Below are 13,797 nucleotides of genomic sequence, written 5' to 3' on the forward strand. Positions count from 1 at the left end.
GTTTCTTTAGCCAGTAGAAGAGCGCCTGCATGAATAGGTGCGACCACAGGAAATTGTTAATATTCAACCCTTTCTGACATAGAAAATTTCATACAATTCAACCTAAGAGTAGATCCTCTGTAGATGCTTGTTGAATGATGGGATATATGATGTCAACGTTTTACAACTGTTAAGAGTACAACGGCACTTGCTCAGAAACCCTCATCTTAGCTATAGTTTCTGGGCACGATGTTTCAAAAGCACTTTGTGTTTTACTATACATGTCCTTTTCTAGGCACAATGCTGCATTCTTTAGATGGTCAGTGGTATTCCTGAATATCTTATTTTTATCATTTCTTTCATTTCGTGCAGTGCCATTCATCCAGAATCCTTCAATCTGCAGTGGTTCTTCAACGACTCTTGTGTTTCTCCTACGGATTTCAATAATCCCTCCATCAACAACACAACAGCCAGTAACCGGAGAACATACAGCTTACACTTCAATTCCCTAGCGGCGAAACCAGAGCCAGCTACTAAGCAGCCAGAATGCTACAGTAATTGAATACATGACCATTTCTCTTTTAGCACGTTCTTTGTTCTCCTCTTCCAGAAGTTGTAGACGTCTATTTAGTTTGATTATCTGTCGTCTTAATGAAGCTGCATCTACAACAGTCATGTCATCTGAGGTTCCTTCAATCGTTGTATCTATATTTGAAATGCCATACCTGGCGTTGTCATGATGAGGGTTAGAGGTGGCGGCAGCAGACCCACCACGCAACACAGGTATGGAGTCAGTCCTGACCAGCTGTCCAGTTTGGCGAACAGCATTTTCGCTCATAGAGCGCTGTCTTTTTAGCCTGCCAACTGCACGGATTTCTTCATTTTGAGGGGTTGGAGGAGGTTTTTCTAAATCCAGAAAATCTAGTGGTCTTTCACTTAGCGTAAGTACACGAGGTGGTGTTTTTAGTGCCAGGGGTTTGAAGGGAGTTGACTGTATAAGGTCAAGATCTGCTGGTCTTGAAAATGGAATGTCTTCCTTATTTCCTGCTACAGCAATTCTCTCTGGAACCTGCATAATCACACTAGCATTTGAAACTCCTTCTTGGAATCCTTGTTTCAGGTCAGCATTTGGTGGTGCTACCTTTAATTTTTCCGGGACCCTCATTCGCTGACTAATACCTTCGGTGTATTCCATTTCATATTGAATTAGACTAATTTCCGCCATCTCAGCAGCACTGGGAGAAGGAAATGCTGCCCCACTCACTAAATGTGTACCAACTACTGCTTGCTTTTTGGCATTATCTGTTTCTGTGCTTCATATTAAATCCTTTCACTTGCTTCAATATGCATGTGCTGGATTTAGAGCCACTTTTGTCCCCCTGGGCCCGCTGAAAGTCCCTGGCGAGGACCGCCGCTCGCCGGCTCTCGGGGCGCTCGGGTGGGCGCTGTCAGAGGCCGTTGGCCGAGCGCACGGAGGCGCCCGGGCAAATCACCCTAGCCTCCTCCTTTAATCCACTTTATTTATCAGGCTGCACATAAAATCCCACTTGATAAAAGTATCCTGCTACTAAAAAATGTTTGAAAAATACATATCTAGATGAATGGATGGATAATATCATCTCCATGCAGTCCTTTATGACTATTGCTTATCTTAACCAAGCTTTTGAAAGCTATTGAAAGACAGGTCAAGATTATACTCCTGGAAAGGACCCTGAGTACAGTCGCTTTCACTGTGGGAGGTCAGTGCAGTGCTGTCTGCTTCAATAGGCAGGCGCGCTGGGAGCGGGATGACATCTTCTTGTAAAAATTTTAAAAGGGCATGTACCTGACTAGGGCTGATCACCTCTGCTCCCAGGTGAGCCGGGTAATACCCACGGGTAAGACTAAGATGCTCATCTGACAGCAATTCTGGGTGTTATCTTATACAGCAACAACTGGGCAAGCTAGCCTTCACAATTCCAAGCCATAGTGCATGCCTGAATAATTTTAGCTTGGAACATGTTTATAGGGTTCTACCCATTGCCCCTTAAACTATATGAAGATGCCCAATAAACCATGTAGAACACTGGATGAGCCTCTGTATATTAATTTGCAATGACTTGTAAATAAGCCAAACGTTTTCCCTATGTTAACTTTCACTTTAGAATATTTTATATGTAATTCTTTATTCTGCCAAGAAATAGATAGTTGGAGCTAGTTTCTATTGAGGCCACTATTAGATCCTGGTAATAAAATGAATTCATTTTCATACAAGAGAATGCTTATCATTCAATTGTCTGTAGCAGGGGACTATTCATCTAGAGATATAAAATATTTATAGAGTATGTTAAAATGGTGGGGGGAGGAAGAGTGACCAGAACACATTTGTTTCCTTCCTCTTGAAGGCATTATCTGATGCATCAATAGCCCATTCCTAGTGACTTGATTCTCTTAGTAGTATTACTACATAAATCTTTAGACGTTAACTGGTTGATGTTAATTAGTGCAGTATAATCCTTAATAATCTCTGTCTACAAATTTAAAGACAGAACACGTCAGTGAAAGCCAGTTTTAGTTTCCCATGGAAGTTTTGGGCAACAAAGCGGTACAAAGTGTAACAGTGGTTAGTCCTGGAATAGCAGTGCCTAAATGCAGCTTACATTTCCTATGGAATATTGGCCTGAGTTATTTGTACTTGTATTAAGCAAAAAAATAGCCACATTTGCTATTGAAATCTTAATGGGTTCATAGTTTGGGTGAAATAAAGAGCTGCCTTTTATAAAATAGGATGGACCATGTTCAGAGTTATACCAAATAGGAAAATAGTGACAAAAGGACCTACTGTGTAACACAGGGAACTCTACTCAATACTCTGTAATAACCTATATGGGGAAAAAATCTAAAAAAGAGTGGATATATGTATATGTATAACTGATTCACTTTACTGTACACCTGAAACTAACACAACATTGTAAATCAACTATACTCCAATAATTTTTTTTAAAGCAAAACATGAAAAATCTTTATACAGTCATAAAGAACCAACTTCCCCACCCCCAATACACTATTTAGCCAGACTTTATCATTTCAGCTCAATTACTATACATGGCCCAATCACAGAGTAGCCAAGAATCTGGCAGTTGGGATTGGTATGCTATACTGAGAAAATTAAGTCACTCCTGTGTGAATTTGTATCTGAGCTTCAACAGCTTACTTACCAAGTTCATATATGGATGATATGTCTGCTTGTCTATCTATCCTCCTTCCTGGATATATCCACCAGCATTGGTTCCCCCCACAGAATCACTTGTAACTAAGTTGTAAAGTAAACTTATGCATTTTTACGTTTAATCAGATTCTGAGTGATCACTTCCAATTTTCATCTTTCTCATTATCTCACTAAGATGGTTAGAAATTTTTCCATTGCCTAACCTTTAGCAAGAGCAGATACTAAACCAGAAATTTCTAGTTTCCTGGGACATTGTACAGATAAAATAAATGTAGGTTATTTATCCTCTATGGTGAGGAAAGGAGAAGCTCTCCCTCAAACACCAAGAGAGTTTTCAGTGGTCTTCAAGTAGCAGCAAATCTCAAATACAACCTGAAAAGACTCTGTTCCTCTTAACATTTTCTCTGTTCCACCCATCTTGCTCAATTCAAATTTGTGTACAGAGAGACCCAATATTCTGGGGGAAATGTGCTAATTAAAATTATGCTAAAAACCACCCATTATCAACTGTACCTCAAAGGAAAAAAAAAATGTAAAGAAAAAAAACACCCAACCCCCTTCATCTGTTCCTATCTCAAATAATAGAGCATTGATATCTTTTATTTTTCTCAAAATAAAAGAAAAATACTCTTGCAAAGTGCCTAGAGCATAGTAGGCATTCTATAGGTACATGTTGAATGGAATCATTGAATAAATGAATGAAAAAATGCTGTTAATTTGAATTTCCACATCATGTCCATCATGGTTCCCTTTTCAATTTTTTTTCAATGTGGCTCTTGAGCTCTCAGTCTAGGCTATTGAATTTATCTGAGTTGTGACTAAGAATCCATTCATTCCTGTTGGGCAGGATCCACATTGCTTTCTGCTGACAAGAATGCTACAGGCCTAAGGTTCTGATTTCCACTGACATCAGTGGTATTTTAGAAAGACTCATTTACACAGACTATGATTTAGTACACCAGCACTAATGGCTCGTTCATGTTTTTTAATTGTTAAAGCACATCTAATTATTTAATATTAGAAAATCAGCCAAACGTTGACTCAGCCCAACCATACCAAATTATGAGGGGAAAAGCCCACAATAACTCGTTATCTTTAGGATGAAAAACATATCTTTTATAGGTTTATTTTAATGTCACAAATATGATTATTTGTAAGCAAATGATAGATATTTACTTAGTGATGAGAGTCTGATGACCTAAGAAACAAGTATTTGCCTACAGCTAGTTTCCAATAATCAACCACAACAAAAAGAGATTACAACAGAAAACTTTTAACATATCTATACAACTTTGTTGATAATTTCTGTTTTAGATGGACAATATAGAGATATGAATTTATATGAGTTAAAATTGAATGAATTCAGATGCAAGAGGGAAGAGATATGGGAACATATGTATATGTATAACTGATTCACTTTGTTATAAAGCAGAAGCTAACACACCACTGTAAAGCAATTATACTTCAATAAAGATGTTTAAAAAAAAAAAAATTGAATGAATTCTTCAATGTGGACAATTTCTTAGAATAAGCAACCCCTTCTTATCTCTTCAAAGGAGATGAACAAGGTTTTATTTGTCTCTCCTTTGGACATCAGTATTTTACCGCTAAAATACCACTGGCACCTTACTGAAAAAAATTAAGCCTTTATGGAGAAACTCAAGAATCAAACAGCTTCAAGTAATTTTACCTGCAATCCAACTAATAATCTCACTGTTTTTGCCTGGTATACTGTCTTTGTGATGCTTCTTTTTAGCAGCTACAGAATCCTGTTGGTTCAAAAACGAATGCCTTTGAAACACGACTTGAAAATGTCACCACCACTTTGAACAACCTTCAAAAACGCTTAGAGGAGGTCAGTACTCTGTCGAGGTTGGTGCACAAGTGAGGATGATTAACTTTTTAAAAGGCTAATAATTCAATTTTAAAAGATACACAGTTACTCACCTTGAGTGCAAGAGCCTATTTGTTCATTTTAGAGGTGGTTGGCAGGAAGCTACACAATGATTTCTGAAACTGCAAATGGAGGTATATAGCATATCATAATATATTTATTAAGGACTAATGCAAACCACGTTGAGTTATAGGAAGGAAAATGTATTCCCCAGTGCTTAGAATTTACTGAACATGAAGAACTCAAATGAAATTGTTTAGTGAGAAGGAGGAGGAATTTCCATACATACCTCCCCAAACAAATAAATCACCACTTATATCCTGGGAGTGTTTTCAAATAGACTGTGTTTAATGATACGAGTAGTATTAATAACTGAGTTTACATTCACATGTCTTTTCTGCTTTACTTTTCAAGTGTATACTTCAGACTAGGACTGCGAATATTTTATGCTTAGGATATAATACAGGATATCAAGTCAGTTATCCTTGAATTTTTCTTTTGGGTTTAAGACAGTGGCAGAGTTTTTTCACTGAATGGCTAGCTTGTATTCATCCATAAACAGCACAGGATAATTTCATGCAATAGCATAAGAGCATCTTTGAAATCATCCCTATTCCAGCCCAGAAAAAAGGGTCAGTAGGCTACATAGAAAAAAGGAGGCTTTCTTTCCCAGATTTGTCATCTGTTCATGCCATTTTGTTAAAACTTTTTCTTTGTTTCTGAGTCAGTGCCTTGTTGCTAATTGATCGAATGTTAAGTGACTCACAAATAGGCAGACATGGAGCTTTTCTTGGAAAAAATGTTGTATCAAAAGAATGAAGCTGTGTTTTCAGAAGTCCTCACATGACACATCTGAGATCAAACATATTTAGGAGACATTTGAACAAAATTGCATTGAAATGAGCAAAGGAACAAAATGTAAAAGACAGACATCTAGACTTGATGTCAGAAGAGCCGAGTGCCAATTAGCTTATCAGCAGACATCATAGGAAAAATGATAACCATCATTCAATGAATATTCGTCAAGGTCAGTGACGGGCAAAGCATGTAACAGGATGAAACCTGAACAAGAAGGAAAATAGACACCTTAAACAAGACACAGACATTGGCGCTGATAAAAACTTTTATGTGACAAAGAAAGCGTGACCAAATCAGAGTGAAGAAAGCATATAGTAATGAAGGCTGGAATTATTGTTTATCAACTGGGGAGAGAATCAGTTTAGGCAAGTATCTCACATTAAACACTAAAGCTAATTTATATTGATTAAAAATTAAAATACTCAAAAGGAAACAATGTACAACTAATAGAAATTACAGCTAAATATTTTTCAACACTCTAGAGGGGACAGAGGTGACTTTGTAAGTCTGAAAACTCGTAAAGGAAAAGAGATTAGAGAAAAATTAAGCTGTTATCTACAAGCATTAAAGGCAAATAATACAGTAGGAGATATTTTTTGCCAAAAAATATGAAAACTTACGGGAAACATGAAGAAAAAATTTAAATACTAACAGATAGACAAGAAACCATACACAAATATCTTTTTTAGTGAAGAAATGAAAATTAAAATCAAACGGAGACAAAAATTTTCACTCAGCAAACTAGCAAAAGAAGGAAAAACAAGTTTAACCCATAATAATGATGCGTTGTAGGAAAATAGGCACTAATGATACTGTAAACTGTTGAAGGTTTTTTTGAAAAGCAGTTTGACGATGCCTACCAAGAGCCATCAAATATTACTATCCACTGATCAATTGAATTTCAGTTTCTGGGCTCTATTGTAATAAAAGAATGCAAATATATGGGAGTAACAAGCTCAAAGATATTCCTGAAATCATTTTTCTTAATAGTAAACAATAGAAAGATATAAAACAGAAAATTATATTTATACACACATGCACACAATGATTAAGCCATGACGTATCTTCTGATGGACTATTATACAGGACAACAAATGTAAATATAATCCTTAGCAATGTGGAAAAATGTATATTCTTCAATGCCAGGCAAAAAAAGAAACAGAAAAATTATATATATATTACCATGATTATGCTGAAGAAAAAAGTTACAAATACTTTAATGAAGATAAAAAAGAATACTCTAAAGCAAGGACATTCTCATTTGGAGGGTTATGTACTCTTTTGCTTTGTCTTTATTTTTCCAATGTTGTTAGCTCTATGTCACTCAGCCTCTCACGGCGTCCATTTTTTTTTTTTTAATGTATAATGGACATTTAACTTTGTATTAGTTTCAGGTATACAACATAATGATTCAATATCTGTGTATATTGCCAAATGAATATCAGGATAAGTCTGGTTAACATCCATCACCATGCATTACAGATTTTTTTTCTTGTGATGAGAACTTTTAAGATCGACTTTCTTAGCAACTTTAAAATAAGCAATACAGTATTATTAACTACAGTTACCATGCTGTACATTACATCCTCATGATTACTATTTTATAACTCAAAGTTTGTGACCCCCCTTCACCCATTTTTGTCCCCACCCCCTACCCTCTTCTCTGACAATCACCAGTCTGTTCTCTGTATCTACGAGCTAGTTTTGTTGTTGTTTTTAGATCCCACATATAAGTGAGAACATACACTATTTGTCTTTTTCTGTCTAACTTATCTCACTTAGCATAATGCTCTCAAGGTCCATCCATGTTGTTACAATGGGAATATTTCATTCTTTTTATGGCTGAATAATATTTCATTGCATATATACACCACATCTTCTTTATCCACTCATTCATTCACCCATAAATGGACATTTAGATTATTTCCATGTCTTGGGTATTGTAAATAGCGCTGCAATGAACACGAGGGTGCATATATCTTTTCGAACTATTGCTTATCAGCTTCCATTTCTTTACATTTAAAATCATGTTGTGGGAATCACATAACTTGGGCAGGGGTGGGTGTTTATTAGGGTCTCAATTAGAGTTGTGGGATCTGAACCCTAGAGCCAAAGATGCCAGGTGCAGCTTTAAAATCTGTAGATTTCTTGCAAGAAGACAAAAATTGCCCCCTTTTCTGGAACACACAAGAACCCAAGAATCATATGACACCAAATCAGAGGAAAATCAAATATTACAAAAGATACTCCAAAGCGAAGGTACGGCTTTGGTTTCTTCAACCTTCATGTTTAGGACAGACAGCATTAACAATCCCCTCTCACAAGCCTGTAAAAGTCCTGATGCACCAGGTATAGACAATTTCTCCCACTCACCAAAACATCAGAACAAACTTGAGTGAGAATAACATTATTGCAGAGTGACTTTGAATTGCCTCTATTGTTAGAAAAGTAAGCCATTACTTGTGACACACATGGCAACTGATTATACCCCCAAAGTCTTTCAATTCTGTATTTTAGTAAAGCTCTCATTTTTAGTTCTAGCAAGAAGACAGACTAAAATAGCTGGAGAATCTTTGTTTTAGAGGCATCTAGAAGTCGTGGATAAAATATACCTTTTTAATATGCATCTTAAATTTCCTGACAAAATTAAGGCCTCATTATTAGAAAGCCCCATAGGATCTCATACCACTCCATTTAGTTCTAATGCTGTCGATGCTAATTCTCCCAGCTAGGCTGGCTGGCCACTCTGTGAAGACCTGGGTCCACTGTTCTCCACTGTCTCCTTAAACACAATGCCCTTGGCATGTAGTAGGCATTCAGTAAATATCTTTTAATGAATTAATAAAACCAGTAACTGGTCCTAAAATTTTGACCATGTATTTCAAATATTTCCTTGTTCATTTAGAGTATGATTAATGCATTGGAACTTATCTAGTGTAAAGAAAACACGTATTTCCCCTGAGAAACTTTAGTAGTTTAGATTATTATATACTGTCTCATTATCTCCCTTTCAGTTCACAGGGCTAAATCAACATAGCAAAGTGCAGACTAAACATTTAATTTAATCAATATAGACACATTAATGTAGGTAAATGAGGCTATGAAAAATTGAGTTTGGACTTAAATGCCTAAAGTAATTAAATTAACTGGATAATTAATGAAAATTCCAGTTCCGCTTGTAATATGTAGACACAGCCTTCAGAAGAATAATTGTGAATTTTTTTCCTACTCTTTGATAGAATTTTGTTCCAACGAGTAAACAAAGCATATGGATAGTCATATAAAAATCAAATGAGATTGGGATTCAGAGGGAGCTTGGAGTTTATCTAGTCCAATATGTTCATTCTAAAAATAAGGTTGAAGCTTAAAGACATTAACTAACTTGCCCCGATTTCTGTTAGTAGATACACATCTGAATACAGGCTCTGTCTCCAGCACTGTGTTTCTGCCACTGAAACGTGCTGACTCAAGCTCTAAGTTCATTTGTTAAAAATATAGATCATTTTGTACCTTATAGTCAAATAAATATCTAACAACACTTCATTGTTTGGCAAGTTATTTTGCCTAAATAACGTATAAATTAGAAACCTAGGTCAACAAAATTTGCTGCCACCAATTATAAGGACATCTTTACCCCATCATCCTAAAAATATAATGGTTATAAAATATAATGAATAATGGCAGGTTATGGAAAATAGAAAATATATACACAGGTTCTGTCTGAATTCTCTTAGAATTCCACATTTCTGGAATTTGCCCAGTCAGAGTAAGTAAGTGTGGTACTTCTACTCAGAAGTGGAGCATATCTACATCAGGCAAACATAACTTCAGAAAAAAATATATTTATAATATAAGCTGGTGAACAAATTGTTTTAAATTTTATTCTCCATATAAATTTCTCACAATAAAATGTAAAAATCTTTAGTAAAAGTTGCTTTTTCTCTTTCATGATTTTCCCTTTGTTCTTAAGCAGTTTTATGGTATTTTTTCTAAAGAAAATAAGTTTACTAAATTTCTCCATTTTATTCCAATCTCCAAATCTCAGCATCTCTCAAGATTGTATTCAATACTGACATCTTAGGTTAGAAAAAAGTGAATAGATAAATCTACATTTCACCACTAGATGTCACTAAAGGATTGTTTATCATAACACTACCTACCCAGTATTTAGCCATTGGATCCCCAGCTCCTATCAGAAAAGTTATTTGTTCTATTTCTCAACACAACCAGGAAACTAATTTTAGTAAAATGTTCTTCACTATATTTAATACCTCAACACTTAAATAATGTGTTTCTACATGCAACACAAAATAACTCAAGTACATATTAATAGGTCACTGTTTACCATTTTTTAATTTTGAATAGACCCAGCTGGCAGGCATTGCCAACTGGACAGTTATTTTGTAGTGAATACTTATATATTAACATAGTCATAATAAATACATACAAATATACATATTCATGTATATTTTCTTTCCAGTTTTCTTTAGAAAATAAGCTTAAGTTGGCCTCTTTCACCCATGAGAGACCTCACTGATGTGGGGAATTATAAGACTATTTGTAATTTAAACTGTTCATATCATTATGAGCATTACTATGAGCCCCAGATGGAAATCTGACAATTAATTTTACATGTGTAATTGCCTTAAGTATTTGAATATATATTTTTCATTTATGGGGTTTATTTCCTCAAGAAATAATAATGGAATTGTTTGCTTCATAAGGTTTTATGGTAGAATTCCTTCACAAAGCAAACTTCCATGCTACAGGTGCAATTTTATTGGAAAAATCCAACCTAACCATCTCTTTTCTTTGTTTCAGGTGAGTAAGGTAAGATTTGCCTGATGGGCAAACTTTTAAACCTAAATGGATCAAGAAGGAAAAATTGATAATAATATAAATAATGAATAAGTTATCTTAAATATGGAATTTTTTCTTTATAATGTACTATCAGAAACCACCTTTGGGTATTAAATATTTTCCCTAGATGTGCTTTGTACAATAGCATCTCTTTTTTTTCCGGACATAATGCAATGTAATTGAAACTATTTTGATTGAGCATTTTTTATCTTCCTTTAAACACTCACTAATTATAATTTGCTTTCTAGGACATGGATGGTGTTTTTTTGCAGCTTTCCCAACTTAAAGACAATCTCTGTGTTATGGAGAATACATTGACTATCACCAGGATGGAATATTTAAATTTATATACATTACCAGCGCAACCCTTCCAAGAAAAAGAAAAGAAATTTTATACTACAGGACTCTCATATGTAATGTCTAGTTAAAATTATTATATTTCTGATATGTTGATCATTGGTTATATTGATAATTTGCTTTAGCATGATATTGAGAAAAGGGTGGGCATAGTACATGTTTAGTAACTCATTGTCTATCCTCAGACGTATTTCCTGGCACATATTAGTCATTCTGTATGTATTCGTTGAAGGAATGAATAAACGCATGAATGATACACGGCAATAATCATGAGAAGAGAGACTTTGGATTTTTCCACACCAATCCCTGTTTCTGTAGATAATCCAAGTGCCACATGTAATATTAATGGCAGCAACATACTGACAAAGCATTTTACATGGGAAATATTTTATATGCGCAACTTACACTTGAAAAAAGGCAGAGATTATTACCAATAATGCATGAATGGAGAAAATTAGGAGATTGTCCAACTTGTCACAGCAGCCTGAGATAAATTAATTGAGAAATCGAGTCACTGTATTTAAAAGACTTTTCTTTGAAACTTTAGTATGGGTATTCTATATTCTTTGCAACTCAATATTTTTGGTATTCAAGTCCATGCTGACCAGGGGTAGGGTTTGGAGGGGGTTGTTATGTTCTAAGGAATGTATTGTTTACTTATATTTAAGGAAAGGACATCTATAAGATATAGTGCTACCAACAGAGAGAATATATGGCTTGTCCTTGATTATTCCCACATTTTATTAGAAACATCCCCTCTTGAACCTGCACTTATTCAACACTATTTATTTAACAAGTACCAGGTGCCAGGCATAGCTCTGCTCCCTGAGGACTGAGCGTTGGAGAAGATCCCTGCTCTTGTAGAGATTGCATTCTTATTGAGATAAATAAACATAAACAAGGAAGAAAGAAATGCATAAATAAGGTGATTTTAGATAATGATAAGTGCTATGAAGATATTAAGAAAGAGTGATTAGATAAGAAACCACCAGAGAAGGGTAGTTTAAATTGAGTGATCAGGAAAGTCCTCTCTGAGTAGAATGCATTTGGACAGAGGCCTGCATGAAAAGAAAGGGCATCAGATAAAGATCTGAAGGCGGGGCCTTCTAGGGGCAGAACAGCAGTGCAAAGCCCTTAGGGAAGACATGAGAAACACAGAAAGTCTAGTAAGGCTGAAGCTCACTGAGAAAGCGGAAAGTGTAGTATAGCTGGTTGAAAGCACAGGTCATGGTGAGGACAGTAGGATCAGGGGGGCCACAGTAAGATGTTTAGGAAGCCAGAAGCTTTCAATAGGGTAGTGACACGGCAGGATAGATGTTTTTTAAAGAGGACTCTGGTTGTTGAGTAGAAACTAGATATTAGAAATCCAAGCATGGAAGATGAGAGACCTTTTAGGAGCCTTGTGCAATAAGCTAGAGGTCATCATGGCTGAGGCAGAGAGAAATGAAAGGTTTCAGGAAAACTCCCAGTGGTAGGGCAACAGGACCTCGGTGTTTGATTGGCGAATGAGAAAAATATAGCCATCGAGGTGCTTAAGTAACTGGACAAGTATTAGTACTGTATACAAAATGGGAAAATCGCAGGGGAAACTAAAAATTCTGTTTCTGACATTTTAAATTCGAAGTGCTATCAGGCTCAAAAGTGAAGATGCCAAGTAGACAGTTAAGTTGGGAATTGTAGGGACAGGTAAGATCTGAAGATATACATTTTGGACATCAACATATGTATGATAATCAAAGGCATGATGTTCTGTGGGATCATATAGGGAGAGAGTTTAGATAGAGAAAAGGGCCCAGGACTCCAGTTCTGGGGAGCTCCCACATCTGGAGGTCTAACAGCAGAGGAGTAGCCAGAAATCAAACCTAGAACGGGTCACTGAGATAGGAGGGGAAACAGGATAGCACATCTTAGGAAACAATAGTAGCTTTCATTTATTGAGAAATACCATATGCTAGGCACCATTCTAAATTCTGTTCCTGTATTAACTCATTGAACCTCCACAACAACCATGACACAGGTTAAACATAGTACTATGTTCTCCTTTATAGAAAATGACATGGAGACAGAAAAATTAAGAAAATTAATTATTTCAAGTCAGAGGGAATTATGTCAAATATTCTGAGAGATTGAGTTTGAATAAGATAAAGACAAAAAGTGATCCTTGAGTCTGACGAGATGGAGGTCATTGGAGGTCTTGGAAAAAACAGTTTAATAGAATAATGAGGGAGGAAGTCCAACAGAAGTGGGTTACATAAAGAATAGGGGGACCTTTTTGAGAAGTTTGCATTGAAAGAGAAAGCGAAAAACTAATTGGAGGGAAACACATTATTAAGAATTTTTTTTAAAAGACAGGAGATGCCAAGAAATATTTTTATTCTGCTGGGGATATATATGGAGAGAAATCAATGCACAGGAAATACGATGGGTAATTGCAGTAGTAAAATCCTGAAAAATCAGACTGGGATCCAAACTGCAAGTAGAGAGAAACTGACTTCTGATGGGAACCGAAACATGATGCGTTTTAACAATTACTAAGGCAAAAAGAATGCAGATACAGAGGCAGGGAAGACTGGTAGATTTGATGTAGAGTACGTGAGGAAGTTCATGACTATTTCTATTTCCTAAAAGAAGTATGATGTAA

General features: G+C 35.8%; 1 protein-coding gene across 1 annotated transcript; it reads right to left on the reverse strand.

Annotated features, from left to right (window-relative positions):
• Nucleotides 1-487: 487 nt before the first annotated feature.
• LOC133091952 (mitochondrial fission factor-like) lies at nt 488-1,343 on the reverse strand. Its single transcript, XM_061191134.1, has one exon. It carries the CDS (start codon nt 1,202-1,204, stop codon nt 488-490), a length of 717 nt encoding a protein of 238 aa, XP_061047117.1. The 5' UTR covers nt 1,205-1,343.
• Nucleotides 1,344-13,797: the final 12,454 nt, after the last annotated feature.

The sequence above is a fragment of the Eubalaena glacialis genome, chromosome 5 (assembly GCF_028564815.1).
Source record: "Eubalaena glacialis isolate mEubGla1 chromosome 5, mEubGla1.1.hap2.+ XY, whole genome shotgun sequence".
Lineage (NCBI taxonomy): Eukaryota > Metazoa > Chordata > Mammalia > Artiodactyla > Balaenidae > Eubalaena > Eubalaena glacialis.